Source organism: Fusarium redolens, assembly GCF_020744475.1.
Source record: "Fusarium redolens strain MPI-CAGE-AT-0023 chromosome Unknown BKA55scaffold_14, whole genome shotgun sequence".
Taxonomy (NCBI): Eukaryota; Fungi; Ascomycota; class Sordariomycetes; order Hypocreales; family Nectriaceae; genus Fusarium; species Fusarium redolens.
In genome coordinates this window covers 93,814-110,913 of record NW_025763677.1, presented here as the reverse complement: position 1 = coordinate 110,913, position 17,100 = coordinate 93,814, and the positions used below count along the sequence as shown (strand labels likewise).

General features: G+C 33.7%; 5 protein-coding genes across 5 annotated transcripts; 2 read left to right on the top strand and 3 right to left on the bottom strand.

The window, feature by feature from the left end:
* Positions 1 to 2,585: 2,585 nt before the first annotated feature.
* BKA55DRAFT_519387 (uncharacterized protein) lies at positions 2,586 to 5,215 on the bottom strand (the record flags this gene model as incomplete). Its single annotated transcript, XM_046188339.1, has 4 exons — positions 2,586 to 3,712; positions 3,771 to 4,954; positions 5,005 to 5,080; positions 5,158 to 5,215. The coding sequence occupies 4 exons, from the start codon at positions 5,213 to 5,215 to the stop codon at positions 2,586 to 2,588; spliced, it is 2,445 nt and encodes an 814-aa protein (XP_046045707.1).
* Positions 5,216 to 5,768: 553 nt separating this feature from the next.
* On the top strand, positions 5,769 to 6,777 carry BKA55DRAFT_576744 (uncharacterized protein). The gene is made up of 2 exons (XM_046193510.1): positions 5,769 to 6,159; positions 6,219 to 6,777. The coding sequence occupies exons 1-2, from the start codon at positions 5,948 to 5,950 to the stop codon at positions 6,610 to 6,612; spliced, it is 606 nt and encodes a 201-aa protein (XP_046045706.1). The 5' UTR covers positions 5,769 to 5,947; the 3' UTR covers positions 6,613 to 6,777.
* A 4,107-nt stretch (positions 6,778 to 10,884) lies between these two features.
* BKA55DRAFT_576742 (uncharacterized protein) lies at positions 10,885 to 11,698 on the bottom strand. Its single transcript, XM_046193509.1, has 2 exons — positions 11,390 to 11,698; positions 10,885 to 11,335 (listed from the first exon to the last, which is right to left on the bottom strand). The coding sequence occupies exons 1-2, from the start codon at positions 11,619 to 11,621 to the stop codon at positions 10,977 to 10,979; spliced, it is 591 nt and encodes a 196-aa protein (XP_046045705.1). The 5' UTR covers positions 11,622 to 11,698; the 3' UTR covers positions 10,885 to 10,976.
* Positions 11,699 to 12,630: 932 nt separating this feature from the next.
* On the bottom strand, positions 12,631 to 13,316 carry BKA55DRAFT_706181 (uncharacterized protein; the record flags this gene model as incomplete). The annotated part of the gene is made up of 2 exons (XM_046200683.1): positions 12,844 to 13,316; positions 12,631 to 12,786 (listed from the first exon to the last, which is right to left on the bottom strand). The coding sequence occupies exons 1-2, from the start codon at positions 13,234 to 13,236 to the stop codon at positions 12,631 to 12,633; spliced, it is 549 nt and encodes a 182-aa protein (XP_046045704.1). The 5' UTR covers positions 13,237 to 13,316.
* Positions 13,317 to 14,959: 1,643 nt separating this feature from the next.
* Positions 14,960 to 17,081, top strand: BKA55DRAFT_519126 (major facilitator superfamily domain-containing protein; the record flags this gene model as incomplete). The annotated part of the gene is made up of 5 exons (XM_046188317.1): positions 14,960 to 15,362; positions 15,429 to 15,695; positions 15,897 to 16,550; positions 16,629 to 16,661; positions 16,828 to 17,081. The coding sequence occupies 5 exons, from the start codon at positions 14,960 to 14,962 to the stop codon at positions 17,079 to 17,081; spliced, it is 1,611 nt and encodes a 536-aa protein (XP_046045703.1).
* Positions 17,082 to 17,100: the final 19 nt, after the last annotated feature.

The following is a 17,100-nucleotide window of genomic DNA, read 5'->3' as shown; positions in this document are numbered from 1 at the left end:
GATACCTTAATACTTTACTATATTGGTAATATTGCTATCTCTTAAACTGTAAATGTTAAGACTGGCCACTAACATAGTATATACGCTTTAAGACGAGGCAATATGCTCTATCTCCTTAAATGATTATTATCTAGTTAGATGACCTCCACTTTCCGCAATACCCATTGCTCAATGAAAACAGCTATTTGCCGCTAGACCGAGAATAATAAATCCCACTGAACTGACCAACTCTGTGCGCCACACATAGAAGTGCTGCGTTGGAAAACGAGCTAGCATTTATTACTCAGATAAGCTGCAAGGAATCTGCTGAAGCAACCTCTGCACTACATGCGCTAATGGCAACAATCTTCCAGAGATATAATGGCTGCAATATAGGGTTAATACTATGAAAAGTCTACTTGAGGAGTATAAAATACAGTTAAGATAGGTAGTCCCCTTTAGTAGAGTTAAGGATATTAATACTCCGGTATGCTTAATAGCTAGTAATAAAATTAGAACTTCCTTTTATTTATTTATTAAGCTATACCTAATAAAGAATTAATTAAGGCAACTTAAACGTGTTAGCAACTTAAGTATTATTAAAAGGCAATTTAACTTAAAATATTTAATAAAATAAATTATCTTACTTATATTTTTAAGTTAAATTATTTAAAGTAGAACTAAATTACTAATTAATTTAAATAAATTTTATTTTATACTTAAAGTTAATAAATATTATTTAAAGTTAATATTTATAAATTAAAATTAAAATATTATAAAAATAAAAGATTTAAATTTATAAAAATAAAAATAAAACTATTTATCTATTTATTTTATATTATTAAAATATAAGATATAATATTAATTAATATTATATAATATTATATAATATAATTAAAATTATTAAATATTAATATTAAATTCTATTAAGTAGCTATTTAATTAGGCTTAAATATTAAATTATATTGTTTTATAAATATTAATTAAAAAGCTAAATACTTAAAGATATTAAAATTTACTTTAATATTATAATAAGTTAATTATAAATAAAGAAATAAAAGTCTTTTTAATTTATTTTTTTTACTTTTAATTTTATAAAAAGCTATTTAGCTTTATAGATTTTTTACTAATAACTTTAAAAGAGAGATTATTATAATATATTATTATAATAAAGGTTAATATTAAATAAGGTTTATTTATCTTAATAATATAATTATTACCTTTATTAAATAATATATATATTAGCTTATAATAGTTAAATTAATTATTATAAGATAATTATTTAGTATTTTATATATCTTATATTTTTACTAATTACTTATAATTAATATAAAATATAATAATTACAATTCCTTAAGAAATAAACTAATATATATTAAGTCTATATTATAAAGTTTATAAGGCAAATACTAATTAAATAATAATTATTATATTTATTAATAATTATATAATATATTTTAAGCTTGTTAATATAAGAAAGTCTTATTAATAATTAATAAGTTAGAATTTATAAAAGTATTAGTATATATAATTTATATATTAAAAGTAGTTATATAGCTTAATAAGAAATAAAAGTAATCTAAAAGCTGGATTTATAAGAATTAGAAGTAATTTATAATAATTTAGCTTTAAAGTATTTTAATTTAAGTAATCTAATAGAAGAGGGTTATAAGTAAGAGAGGTAATCCTTATATAATTAATAGAATTTATAGGAGCTATATATTATAGCTGCAGGGGTGGTAATAAAAGGTAGGAAGCAATATCAAGAAAATACAACATAAAATAACTATATTATATATCTTCTTAACTACAAGCTGAATTACATCCTGTAATTCAGGTTTAATTAAGACCGGGTTTTCTTTACATGATATAAAACAGAATGGTTAGTCTATTAATTAGAAGTTAAGTTAAAAAGCATATTGAATTTGGTATAAAAAAAAGAATTAAAAGAAGTATGTATCCTAAGCTATAACTAGAATTGCATCCCTTTTGCCTATTACTATAGATAACTATGTAATTTCTCTATCCTAGCTTGACTTTCTTATCCCTTGCATATTTACTATTTCTGTTATAATACTATGTATTAGTATTAAACTAATAAAACCTAATAAAAAATAAGTAAATTAAAACTTTTTAAAAGAGTTTTTAAAGGTATTTTTAATTTTATTATAAAGCCTAATTATAATATATATATAATATTATATATAATTAACTTTTATATTATATATAAACTAACTATAATTATAATAATATTTAAATTAATTATATATTTAGGCTAAGAGGTATATAAATATATTAAGGCCTTAAAGCTAAATAAGGCAAGGGGGTTAATAAAGGCTAATAAGGTTAAAACCATAAAGAGATAATAAAATAGGCCAGTCTTAAAAGAAATAAATTATATTATTAAAATAATACTATAAGCTTATTATATAAATATCTTTACTTTATTAATTATTATTAATTATTATTAATTATTATTAATTATTATTAATTATTATTAATTATTATTAATTATTATTAATTATTATTAATTATTATTAATTATTATTAATTATATAATTTATTAATAGTATTACTAAGGCTTCTATCTACTATATTAATAATAATTATACCTTGGTAAAGGGCTGCAGTGGGTAACCTTGCGCTTGGTATAACTGCTGAGGCGGCGCATTGAAAGGTTGAGATTGATGATTAACGATGGTTACAGGAGGTCCTCCAGGGAGAGGGCATGCACCAGCCATGTCAATGTGCTTGTTGCCATTTTCCTTGCTCCACGCCGATGGTGACATAATGAGGCTGCTTGAGTCCGTATGGAAAATCGACGTCAAGAGTCGCCCAATAGCTACTTGCTTAAGTCTATGCCTAAGGAGGTCCAGGCTCGATTTGCCTACCACAGTCATTGCCGTAACACTAAGAATAATGAGGCCTATGACCAAGACAAGGATGAATGCGGGTATGCCGAAAACCCAGTGGTACTTGATCTTGCGAACAGACGGTATTACTTTTAGTCGAGCTGCTTGATCAGGCTCCTCGTTCCGGGCCCCGAGTACACCCTTGGATCCCACCAAGGCGGAAGCCGCAAGGTCATTCCAGAGCAGCTTAAAGACCATAGGCATCGAGTCTTCAGAGGAAGAGAGCCTTTTCCACTTCAGCCACAAACTCATGCTTCGCTGAGCAGTGAAGTCAATGACTGGCTCTGAGCTATCGCGGCTATTGACAATAGTCGCGAGTGCAGAGATAGGTACAATTGACCCAGGGATGTTCATCTCGGAGAACCCAGGGTTGAAGCCCGACGTTCCAAACAAATTCTCTTGGGCTGATCCAAGCATAAATAGCGATGGCGCTCGGAGAGTGCTAATGTTGCGAAGGTCTTTGAACACAGGATCCACTATACCCCAGATTGGTTGAAACTGAGCGAGGCCCAGGGACGAGTCCTCAACACCCCAAAGCGGCATGTCATCCACGTTCTTGTACTCCTTCTCCTTCACCTCCTTGATAGTCAATCGTTCGACAGTGTCGCTAGTACCGTTGTGGAAGAATGTGACTGCCTTGACGGTGGCCTTGACAGCTGAAGCGCATGTATACAGGGGCGAAGACCATTTGCTGCCATCTTCGAACAGGTTTGGAGGGCCATCATCAACCCTGTTGGGGACACCGCGGACTAGACTGCAGGATACATATGTATTGTTAAGCTTAGGAGGAGCATTAAGTGTGGTGGCTTGGCAAATGAATTCTTGAAATCTAGGTCAGTAACGCAAGAAAATGACTCCGTATGCTAGGGAGAAACTTACTTGCAGCGTCATAGTCTGCAGCCGTGATCGTATAGGGATTATCATAAATTTGTTCCGTTTTTGAAGAGTTACCCGACGACTTATCCACACCCATCATGTTACCAAACTCGTTGAAGAACTCTAACGACTGGTAGTTTGTATGGTAGATCTCTGTGATAGGCAACTTCCACTTTTTGCCCATCTTGGAGTCAATTCTGTCGAATGCCTTTACCCCTTTGATCTTATCGGTAGGGTCCGAGATATTCATAAAGAGCATATTGATGCCATTGGTGTACCAGGCCGCTTGATATGCTCGTGTTTTTAGATCTGGCTTATTGCCGTTGTTCTCTGCGTCATGCTCGGGGTTGGTCTTGTTGATATGAACGAAGCCACCGTGGTCGGTCATGAAAAGCTTGGTGACGGCTATACCAGAGCTCGACTTGGAGCTGGTGCTAATCTCAAAATCTATAGAGACATTGAGATTCACGCACTCTGTCTCAGGCTCAAGGAAAAGCAAGTCTTCGGTCCAGGTAGCGCCCTGCGTGTGGCCGACGGGTAATGTATGGTTCCTTAGGCCAACGCCACCATTTTCGCTATCGACGATGAGACCTTCAACTGGTCGAATGTCTTCTCTCAATGCGAACGACTCCAGGGGACGGAAGACACCAACTGCAATAGGTGTGCCGTTGTTGTAGTTTTTGTTATACTGTGCGGTCAGCTGGCGCCATTGGATGTCGAAGTAATTGGAGATGGTGGTTCGACGCTTCTTGGTTCCGCTCATATAGATGTCGTGGAGGATGTTCGGCACAGTTGTATTAGTGCCGTAGAGTATTGAACAGTTAGACTGCAGACCGTCGGATGAAACAATGGTGACATCAGAAGTGTACGGACAGGGAGCAAGGCACATTGGTGAATAATTGCAAGTCCGTGTGAAGGTCTTGTTATCGCGCGGTGAGGTGCCTTGCAGGAAGGTACTCGTGTCTTTCACGTACTGAAAGGTTGCTGAGATAGATTCGCTGGCATTTTCATCTTGTTCATACAATCCCAGGGGAGTGATCACACCAGCAAGGGAGATGAGCAAAGCCAGCAACGGTACCATCGAGGCCATCAAAGAAATAGACGTGCGGACACCCTTTTGTTGGGTCGAGTCGGCTCGGAGAAGGGTAGGCCAAAGGGAGCTTTGAAGAACCCGCCCTGCAGTCGTCCTATACTTTGTCAGACTACTTCAAAGTAGGGAGGGGTTGCACGAATTTACCATGTCCCCGCTGTCTCACGATCGCGCAGCTGGCCAGCAATAATTAGGGTGATGGCTGTTGGACAAAACAGTTGGGCTGCCAACCGAGTTAGCAAGCCTCTGATGTTCTTATTTTCGCGCAAAAGTCTTCTCAGATCAGGAAGCAAAACTTACCAATCACGATGCCAAAGGCAATGATACCAGCAACGTAGCCCACGGTCAGCTCAGTCATTGTGTTTCTGGACCCGGCTGTAACGCCTTAGTGATCAGTACTGTTCAAACTGTTTTCACTGTGAAGTTTTGAGTTCTGAGTGACAAGAGAGGTGTCTATGTTAGTAATTATTATAAGCGCTCCTTTTTGGCAGCATGCTGGTCCTGGCTTAATTTAGGAACCTGTGCGAGATTTACTCTAGCTGTTCGCCTTACATGGTTCATTCAAAAACTAGTAAGCCATTTTAATCATATTTCTCGGCTGGTGGACATTACTGACTGACCATTAGTCTTCGAGAATTTGACCTTTCTCCAGTTTTCATGAAGATCAGCTATAGCCACTAGTGATCCAAGTGCCGACAAGATGTGCGACTCCTGAAAAAGTGTCGCTGGAAGAAGATTGGGAGCGTAGTATTTGCGAGTATCATAGTAAGACGGGTTGAAATTTATCCCGTCATGACCCATATTTGCCCTGGCGCGGCACAGATAACCTATCAGAATCAGAGTAACATGCAGCTAAACGTAGAAAATAAAGCCGGGCGTTTGGGATCAACGCCACCAATTTAAAGCTTGCAGACTATTCCAGGGACCTTCTCAATGTGTCATAAAGCGTGGGTTTAGTCTGCCAGGGCTGAATTTCTTGTGGCCAAGGATCGATGCTTAATTTAACGAACTTGAAGTCTTTTAATAGATCGGGTATGTGTACACAGTTTTCAAACTCTCACATTTACAGGATCGCAACTGAGAGATCATAATGGGGCTAAGCGTGTTTCGTAGAGTGCTAATTAGCCTCTTCATCGCCCATTTGTCTATCGCCTTGATTAGTGAAGAGGGCCGCGAATACTGCACAGGAAAAGGCTCTATTTGCGAAGCATACAACAACGTCGATCGAAAATGCAGAGATGAGACCGGCCCCAAGTATTATGACTGCACCTGCAAGTCAGGATGGGTTCCTTTGCAGAAAGCGTAAGAGCAGCCGGATGCCAAAGTTTACACCAAAGTCATTGTTAACACCAGAGTTGTAGTTGTTACGATTGCAGAAGCGTTATGGGTGAATTCATGTTCGATACAGACGAGAGGAACCGAGCGAGCTGCAAAGATGATGGATATACGGTTGCGCCAATCCCTTCCAGCATTATCTCTCAGCAAAAGGAATACAACAAAACTGCCAAGCTCCCGATAATGTCAGCGACGGATTCATCGACAGATTCTGCAACCGAGATCAACTCAGCTCATGCAACCCTCAGTCATGATCCATATACAATGACATTATACGGGCAGAGTGCATCAGTCACTTTACCAGATATTCCCGTTCAAACTGAACAAAATGAAGATAAAGAGAATGCAGCAGGAGGCAATGGCAATGGTGTTTTAATAATATCTGTTTATGCAATTGTGTTAGTAATGTTCATTACTTAATGTTGGATGTCTATTTTGCCTTATACTTATATATATTATTTTTTCTAATTACTTTATTAATGAATACTTTTTTAACTAGCGTCTTTAATATAATCTATTAAAGTTTTAGTTCTTAGAATTTAAATAATATTATTATGTCTTAGTAAATATAAGAAGGGAATAAATATAGGTTGATTTAATATTATATTAATTAATTCCCTAGTTTAAATTACTACCTTTTTACTAATTTTACTTTATCTGTTTTTATATATAAGGTTAATTAGTTACATGTCTTACTATATGTATTTAATTAATTAACTTTTAGTACCTAACTTATATAAACAGACTTAATATAATTCCTTTATAAAACCCATGTTATTACCTTGTATTTATCCTTACTAATTTAATAGCATCTCTCTAATAATATTAGCTGCCCTTATAAATATACTAAGAAGCTACTCTTTATATATAATTAAATTTAGGCTTATAAAGGCAATAAGGAGAGCTGCCTTATCTAATTAAAAAAGAAAACCTCCCTTTAGAACTATTTCTAAATCTTTAAGACCTAATATCTTATTATTAACTTAATTTAAATTAATTAAATTAATATAATATCTCTTTTTTATATAATTAATTAATTAAATTAGGCTATAATTTTTAATAATTATTTTAATAAAATTAAATCTATTATTTAATAAGAAGTTATTTATAATAATAGTAATTAGTATATATATTATATTATAATTCTTTTATTAACTACCTTTAAGGTAAGTTTAATAATTAAATTAAAATTATAGCTAATTATATAATAAATATAATTATATACTTATAAGTTATTTTATAGAGGTATTAAGGTAGTATAGTTATTATACTATTAGTAAAAAGGGTTAAAAGAGAGAAGGCTAGCTTAGATAATATACTTAAGTATAATAAATAAATTAGATATAATATTTCTTTAAGTAGGTTTAAGAAAGAAAGTTATTTTAGCTATTAAGAAACTTATAGCTAATATTTATATTACTTAATTAAGATAGTAATTATAATATTAAGGCAAATAAACCTTCTTTAATATTAACTTCTATTATAATAGCCTGCTATAAAGATCTCTTTATTTAAGTTATTAGTAAAACAGCGAAAAAGCTAAATAGCCTTTTATAAAGTTAAATATAAAAAAAAAAAAAACTTAAGGGTATTTATTTAATTAAATCTTAAGATTTAAGGTAATTATTATATAATTTACTAAAACTTAATATTAAGGTTATTATATTTTTTTAATATAATATATAATACCTTTTAATATTATATTAAAAAAACACTTTTATTATATTATTTTACTTTTATCTATTTAGCTTTACTTTTTATATTATTAAATTAGTATTTTAATATTAAAGTATTCTTTTTTATATTTTTTTTTAAAGTTATATAATATACTATTTTTTTAATTAAACTTAATTAAACCCTAGTTTAAATTATTACTTTTTTACTAATTTTATTTTATTTATTTTTATATATAGGGTTAATTAGTTATATGCCCTATTATATATATTTAATTTATTAAGTTATAACTTTAAGTAAATTTAACGTTTACTAACTAATTTATATAAAACTTAATATAATTTCTTTAAATTTCTAAACCCTCCCTTTACCCTGTATTTATTTAACTTTATATATAAACTCCGTGTCTTTATGCTCTTATAATCTAAGACTATAACTTGCCTAATTTATATATTATTTATATCTAATAAGAAGGATATAAGATACCTATTTTGCCTTTATAATTATAGTAATAAGCTACTTTTTGTATTAGGCTAAGTTACTTCTAAAGGCAATATTTATTACTGCCTCTTTTCCTATTAGAGGCTAGTTATACCTTAAGGCTTTTTTCTAGCTTTTTTAATTTAAATAGCTTTTAGTTAATTTAAGCTAGAAATATTATATCTCCTAGATAACCTAGATTTATATAACTAATTAACTTAATTAAATTCTAATTAAAAATAGCTATTTTAATTAGGCTAGATTTCTTTTTTAATAAGAAGTTCTTTTTTATAGTTATAGCTATTATATATAATATAAAGTAATTTCTATTTATAGCCTACTTTAAGGCTAGTTTAATTATAATAATAAGATTATAATTAATTATATAATAGCTTTAATTAGGCTATAGGCTATTATAATTAAATATTATAATAATAACTATAATTAATATTAATAAGTATAACTAATAAGTATAAAAAGTTAAGTTAGGTAATATACTTTATAATAAATAAATTAGGCATAATATTCTTTTAAGTAAGTTAAATAAAAAAGATTAATTTAGCTATTAAGATATAACTAGTATTAGTACTGCTTAGTTAAGGCAGTAATTATATTATTAAGGCAGATAAATCTTATTTAATTTTGATTTTTCTAATAATAGCCTGCTATAAGGGTCTTATTATTTAAGTTATTAATAAAAAAGCTAAAAAGCTTAATAGCCTTATATAAGGCTAAAGGTAAGGGAAAAAAAAAACCTTAATTAAAAATAATTATCTTTTTATAATATTATACCTTATAATATTAATAGTATTATTATTTTAAATAATTTAATAATAAATATACTTTTTATTTATTTAAATTTATAATATAACCTTATTATAATAGTTATATAAGCTATTAAACTATAAGGCAAAAGATTAGGCTATAATTATTATATAAGTAATTATAAATTATAATACTTATTTTATTAGATTATTATTATTTTATATTTTATTTCTTTTTAATAATAAATAATATTATTTTATATTACTTAAAGATACTTAATATAATTATATTTTTTTATTATTAAATGTTATTAAATAATTATAGTATTATATCTTATAAGCTTTAAATTACTTAAATTTACTAAATCTCTTTTAATATAATAATTAGTAATATTTTATTATATATTATTAATTAATTAATATATTTATTAAAAGTATTTTATATATATATTTAATTAATATATTATTATATATTTTTTATAACAAAGTAAATAATACTTATTATTAATTTTAATATACTTATTTATTATAATTAAATAATAGTTAAAGTATATATATTAATATTATATAATAAAGTAGTAAATATTATTATAAATTAATTTTATATTATAAAACCTTTTTTATTAGAATATTATAAATTTTAAAGATAATACGAACCTAAAATAACCCTAATTAACATTAAATAGAAAATTTAACTAATGAAAAGCTTAGCTTAATAATAAGTAATATTATAATAATATATAACTTAAAGAATTATATTTATATAAATAAGTTTATTAAAATTATATAAAAATAGATCTTTAGCTATTTTTGCCTTATTATTTAATACTTTTATAGTTATATTTTAAGTAATTAAGTTATTAAAATAACTTTAAAAAGCTAAACTAAATATATTATATATCTTAAATAACTTAAATACTTTAATTAGTAATATTATAGTCTAATTAAGAAAAGCACTTATATTATATTTACTTTATAAGAACTTACTTATTATAAGCCTTGCTTCCCTAATTATAAGCTATTATAATATATATATATATATATATTTACTTAATAGTAAATAAACCTTAATATACTAGCTATTAATAAAATCTCTTTATAATAATAAGCCTAACTTATATTACTAAATTATTAAGATATAAAATAATTTATTAATACTTAATATAAATACTTTATAACTTTATAAATATAAACTTAATAGAAACTAATTTATTTATTTTAAAGCCCCTTTTATTACAGGTAAATAAATACTTATTAAAAAGGCTAATATTAAATACTTATTCTTAATAAGTATAAGAGCTATATTAATATAAAATATAATAAATATTATAAGGCTAATAATATTATACTACGTTGCTTATTAAGTTATGTTATATATTTAACTTAGCCACTTAATATTAGTATTATTAACCTATTAAAAAAGGTATATAATAGCTAAATATTATTCTTAGCCTAGGCTAATAATATATATGCTAATAGACCTATATTTACCATTATAAAATTAACCCTTGTCCTATAGCTAATAACCTTAATAAATTTAATTTTATTATATATAATATAAAGTAAAATAAATTAATGTTACTAAGTTAATATTAGTTATATTAGGGAATATAATACTTAACCAAGAGTTACTTTATTATAATATATTATACTATATAATATATAATAATATTAAATTAATTAAAATAAAATTTTACTTTTAATACTCTTTACACTAATAAAATATAAATTAGGATTTACCTTAGCTAGATAATTAAAGCTAATTTTAAGACTTAAGTTATATTTAGCTAGTAAAGTATAATAATATACTTTAGAAATAAATATACTTCTTTAACTTAAAACAAAACAAACCCAATAAAATAAACCTTATAATAACCCATGTGATACAACTAATGGCTGCTCTTCATCGGACCTTGTATAAGTTATACATTGTCTACCTTGTTGAAACAACCACTTAATTCCATAAGACAAGTGACAAAGAAGTGCCATAACCATCGACGAAAGTGCGACATTCTGAATAAAGCTGGACAGTCCATCAGATACTAAACGAACCGTGATCACGGTGAAACACCCATTAAAAAGCATCCAGTGCGGTTGTAACCGGTGAAGAGTTACCGCAGCAAGTGTAAAGAAAGTGATCATCACCAATACCATGCGTGGCGTCGAAGGGAATAAAAACCGGCCGTAATACCGACGCAGAAACCTATTTGCCGGGTCGTCATCACCTACATTGGTTAGCTTGACCCGTTAACAAAAATAAGTTTCCGAATAATCCGTACCCTTATCTTCTTCATGGTAGCTCAGTATCGGCGGTGCGAGAATCCACATCAGAACGACGAGGATGGTTGTGATAAATGACTCTATCCACGTTCGGCATGGCTCGTCTTGATTCTCTTCGGATGGGCTCGACAAGGTGGTCTGGGTGCCTGCAGTCCTCGGAGGCGCCTCTATCTGAATTAAAGCATCTCCGCTATTGCTGGATGGGAGATTTGATTTTCGATCGATTGCCATGGCTGTCGTTTGGACCGCAGACTATCCTGCCCAAGATGATTTTGGATGCCTTGAGAAAAAAGGTTGTTGCGTGAGGGGTAAGAGGTAGAAGGTTATATATAGGCTTAACAAGGCAGACTATCTCCTAAGAGGTCATAAGGCTCCACTCCATACCCTGCCCCACCCTATCCCTATTATTACGCTAATACAAGCAGAGTACCAATATCTTCAATTTCTGTTAAACCGACCACAGGGCCAAAAACTAGGCGCGCCACTTAGTTAGTAACCTTCTAGGTATTTCGGTATATCTCCGGTTCAACAATTTCCAACCTTTCACAGCCAAATTACTATATAATTCACGGCAATTCAATTAATAAATACATCTTCAGATCCCGATTAAAGACAGGAGGTTAATTCTTATAATAATAAGAGCTTCTACAAGGAACACAAGGGCCCCTATATAGACCCTAAGAACTATGCCAGGGCTAATAATTTTCTACTTAATAAGACCTGCGGCTTTAACTTTAGCCTATTTATGATATAAATTATTAAAAAGTAGTAATAAAGGAAGGATAGTATAACTGGGGATTAGGTAATATAGAATATATAATAAGACTAGGCAAAATATAAAAACCTATTAAGAGGGTATTAAAGCCTTTAGAGATAAGTATATTAACTTATTTTAATTTATTAAAAAGCCTATTATATTTTTATTTTAATTTCTATATTAAAAGTTAAGATTTTTATTATAGTTATATATTTATAATAGTTACTTATTTATAGTAGTTACTTATTTATAGTAGTTACTTATTTATAATAGTTACTTATTTATAATAGTTACTTATTTATAATAGTTACTTATTTATAATAGTTACTTATTTATAATAGTTACTTATTTATAATAGTTACTTATTTATAATAGTTACTTATTATATATATATATTACTAATAACTATTTTTTTTAAGGTAGCCTATTTAATATAAAAGATATATCACAGTTTAATATTAAGTAATGGTTTATTATGTTTACCTAAAATCCAAACGCATTTTCCTGCGAAACTACCCCCTTACGAACCGCTGCTGCCATAGTGCCCAAGGTATCCCCGATAATAACCAGGTTGCTGATTTTCAGGCCGTGTGGCCCGCTAGAATCCTCCACGAAGGTAAGATGATAAGCTCTCGGAATCTAAATCACGTTTAGTAGTTGGCCGGTGGACTCGCATATCCGAAACAATATACTAACCCGCAGCTCCCAATTAATTCCCTTATTATCCGCATAGTTCTTCTCTCCTGGTTCTATGAAGTTGGTGTATATATTCCCGTACACCATACCATCATATCCACCTTCTGTATCCTGGATGAAAGCGGAGAGGGGCTCCATTGAAAATTTGTCATAGAACCTGGACGTATGAACCAACCTCTTCCAGGCCTCCTCTCCTCTAAGGGTCTGCCCACTTTGGGCTTGGAACTCGAAGTCCTGGGTGAACCACTTAGTATGCGGCTCCGAGTGGGCAACCTTGGTCTCGCAGAAGTCAGTGTTGAGGTTGCTCAAGTATCGCATAATAGGATGTTTCAGTGCCTCATCGTCCCAGCCCTTAAAAGAACCGACGAAGCAAGGCTTGGTTGGGTAAGACATCGCGACGAGGAGGAATGAATTTGGTGCTGAGCGAGACGGAAAGCCTTATTTGTTGCTAGTGATAGATTCTAAACATAGAAAAGGCGGAGAAGATTATAATCTTGGAGGTCTGGGGATGATGGTTATATATATGACAGAGAGACTGATCACATGCATTTGCTCAGATCGTATTTTCGTTGCTCATCTAGTAAATGTCCTCTAGACCACTATTGAATGATTCTGCAAAGCATATACTTTCTCATTACGTATTTTACATTAATATTTTGTCAGGTATCTGTTACCTACTCTTCTCCTTATTGTAAACCTTCGATCCACTCCAAGAGGAAAAGCCCTTTAGCTGTATTTTGGATAACAGGGCGACATAGACCTCTTGGTATTCTTGACATCTTCTTGCTACTCAAAGAGGGAAAATCACATGAACAAGACTGCCGCTGACAACGAAGATAGTCAACGTAATTAACTGATCATTCTCCCAAGCCACTTACTCTCGCAGCAGGAATGAAGGCGCGCTTCCAGCCCCGAAGCCTAAACCTCCCAAGGATTCCTACAGCAGCCACCTGACTTGCCCATAATTCAAATGAGTGGATGAGAAGATTGGATTTTCGCAAGATCGAGAGGGTGGTATGATGACGCAACCAGGCGTTAATTGGACGCAAGAGACTCGTGTCAATTAGCCACTGGCCGTCTAGATTTGATATAGAAGTAAAATTCAAAACCTTATTAAAAACGTTCATCCGCTTATTAGCCGCCGATTGCGAAAAGAGAGGTGCACGGGCTATAAAAATCGGTATTGGGGTCCCATTACCAGTGCTAATTAGTATAGTAAGGATAAGACGCAGAACATCGAATTTGTCACGTTGTATATTTTACATAATGGGGCGTGCGATTATTATAGCAGCAATACTCCAGTCAGACCTAGTATAAAGATGTATATAGGACTTAGACCCGGGAAGCAACTGAACCAAGAATATACACACATCCAATGAGATATATCAGAGAATCAGGGCTCGTGACAGAATTCACACAATTCATCCAAATATCTGATACCAACGAATAACAAGGCAATATTTATGTAACAGATCAGTACGATAACGACCCACACTACCCTCTGACACCTGTGTGCCAGCCGCTCTGCCCCCGTCAATGCTCGGAACTTTCCATGTTGTCTGAAGAATGACCGCCGCCCTTTATCGCGATTCGGTCCCTAATCAAGGCTGGTGGGCAAATGAGTCACTGCACATGCTCTCCCTTTCTCTGCGCGTGATTAGTGGAGTTTACCGCGCCAGCTACTGCTGGACTGCCCAATAAGCGTATTCCAGTCCTAACCCAAACGTATGTGTACTAGTGCCTCTATAAGAATGCAGCGCCACATGCATCACATGCTTGTATATAGGGCCGCGAAGTAAGATATAAGAGACTGTAACTTAAAAAAGTACATTTTCAGTCTTCGCAGGGCGTAGCAAAAGCTTAGAATTCTCCAAGGGTTCTGAAAAGAGATGCACCTGCTAAGGTTTAACGATGCGTATTGGCAAAGCTTTATCGAGTTTTAGTAAGTGGGTATATAGACGTGCCCCATCTCGAATCTAGGCCCAAAAATCCTCCCAGCAACAGTGTTCGTTTCTAGATCGACCGTTTTCTCATTACTATAACGATATTACCCCCCCTATACCGGTAGCTTCTATAGTTACCTATCACATACAAACGTCACACAAGTATCCCCAGCATGCCATCGACAGGTGGCACACACGTGGCCGATGCCGAGAAGGACCCCAAACAGGATTCGCCGGATACGCCTTCCACCGTAATTACAGAGGATATCATAGCAAGAAATCCCACCAATAGCGTGCCGATAAATATAGATAGCGAAGCACAGATTAGCAACCCGACACGCAAGACAGCTGCTACTGAAGGAGATGGCGGCAGCGGCGATAGTCATGAGTATCCGTCTGGCCTGAATCTAGGGTTCATCATCATCGCCCTATTCCTCAGCATATTCTTGGTGATTCTGGACGTAACTATCGTTGCTACAGCGATACCGAAGATTACAGATGAATTCCAACGCCTCGATGAGGTCTCTTGGTATGGTGCTGCCTTCCTTATATGCAGTGCTGCCTTCCAATCAACTTGTAAGTGACCCTGCCCTACTTATTGAAATGGCGGTTCGTTGTGTCCCAAGACTAACGCCTGAATAGGGGGCAAGGCTTACAAGTACTTTCCTCTCAAAATTAGCTTCCTGATCTCCATCTTCATCTTTGAAGTCGGTTCCCTCATCTGTGGAGTCGCTCCTCAAAGTGTGACGTTAATTATAGGCCGCGCCATTGCTGGTATCGGCTGCGCTGGTATCAGCTCGGGGGCATATATCATCATCGGTTTCAGCGCCCGTCCGGCGAAGCGCCCAGTCCTCACAGGTGTTCTAGGGGCGTCCTATGGTATCGCTTCGGTTTTAGGGCCCCTGATAGGTAAGTTCATCCATTTTTTTGGACTCTGGTCTTTGTCACCTATTACACGGCTATTAGCGTATTCAAATAGTAACTGACGTTCCGAACCAGGTGGCGCATTTACTGACCAAGTGAGCTGGCGATGGTGTTTTTACATCAACTTACCAATCGGAGGCGTCTCGGCCGCCATCATATCGCTCTGCTTCTCTACACCGCCCCAAGCCGTCCCGTCGGCTGCACCTCTTCGGGAGAAGTTCCTACAGATGGACCCTCTTGGGACGGCACTTATCATGGGCTTTATTATCTCCTTCCTGCTCGCTCTGCAATACGGAGGCATCCAGCACCCTTGGCACTCCTCCGTGGTCATCGGCCTCTTCACCGGCTCCGGTCTCATGCTTGCAGCCTTTGTGGCACTCGAGTTGTTCCAGGGCGAGCGATCAATGATTGCACCTCGCCTCCTCAAGGATCGGACGCTCTACATCTCGTCTTTGTATGCTTTCCTCTTCGCCGGTGGCTTTTTCGTTTTGATTTACTATCTTCCCATTTATTTTCAGTCTATCCACAATGTCTCACCAATAATGTCTGGTGTTCGTAACCTACCGTTCATCATAGCAGTCACTATCGCTACCATGGTGTCTGGTGCTTCAATCACCAACACCGGAATTTATGCACCGATTTTAGTCACTAGTGCAGCTATTGCGACAGTCGCAGCGGGCTTGATCTACACCCTTGATATCGGAACCAGTTCCACCAAATGGATTGGCTACCAGGTCCTCGCCGGTCTTGCCTGGGGTGCCGGCATACAGGTCCCAATGATTGGCACCCAGGGAACATCGAGAGATTTGGACCTGGCTTCTAAGACCGCCATCCTACTCTGTAAGTCTCCTCAGCTACCCTTATCTTGATATTCTCCCATATCACTATCGACCTCAACAACTAAAAATTCTCCAACAGTCTTTCAAACTGTAGGAGGTGCCTTCCTCATTGGTAAGTTCATGTCGATCAGCTATGTTCCTTAAATATGCTCTAGAAACGAGGGTACCGTGTCCCATCACCGAAATCGCGTATTGCAATAAATGCAAGATATTACGCGTAGTTTCTACCTCATATACTCTCAAGATCCCTTAAAAATTGTATATATTAACTCTTATAGCTGTCGCTCAAACCAGTTTCCTCCAAACCATGCTTAAGCAGATGCGCGAGATGGCACCTCAGGTCTCCCAGTCGCAGCTCGTCCAAACCGGCGCAACTGAAATCCGGTATATTTTTGATGCAAACGTAATACTATTGGTTATTCGAAGCTACATGGATGGACTAAAGGTTGCGTTTGCCCTTGTCATTGCTGCTACTGGTGTTGCATTCGCAGTGAGCTTAGGGTCGAGATGGTCGAAGTTGGAAACGAGCTAATTGGTGGTGCGCCTTTAGC

Bases quoted from the DNA above. Each gene is read 5' to 3' on its own strand.
- BKA55DRAFT_576744 (XM_046193510.1), top strand. From the start codon at position 5,948: ATGGGGCTAAGCGTGTTTCGTAGAGTGCTAATTAGCCTCTTCATCGCC. The intron at 6,160-6,218 runs GTAAGAGCAGCC...CCAGAGTTGTAG, and splicing joins TGGGTTCCTTTGCAGAAAGC to TTGTTACGATTGCAGAAGCG.
- BKA55DRAFT_576742 (XM_046193509.1), bottom strand. From the start codon at position 11,621: ATGGCAATCGATCGAAAATCAAATCTCCCATCCAGCAATAGCGGAGAT. The intron at 11,336-11,389 runs GTACGGATTATT...TAACCAATGTAG, and splicing joins CTACCATGAAGAAGATAAGG to GTGATGACGACCCGGCAAAT.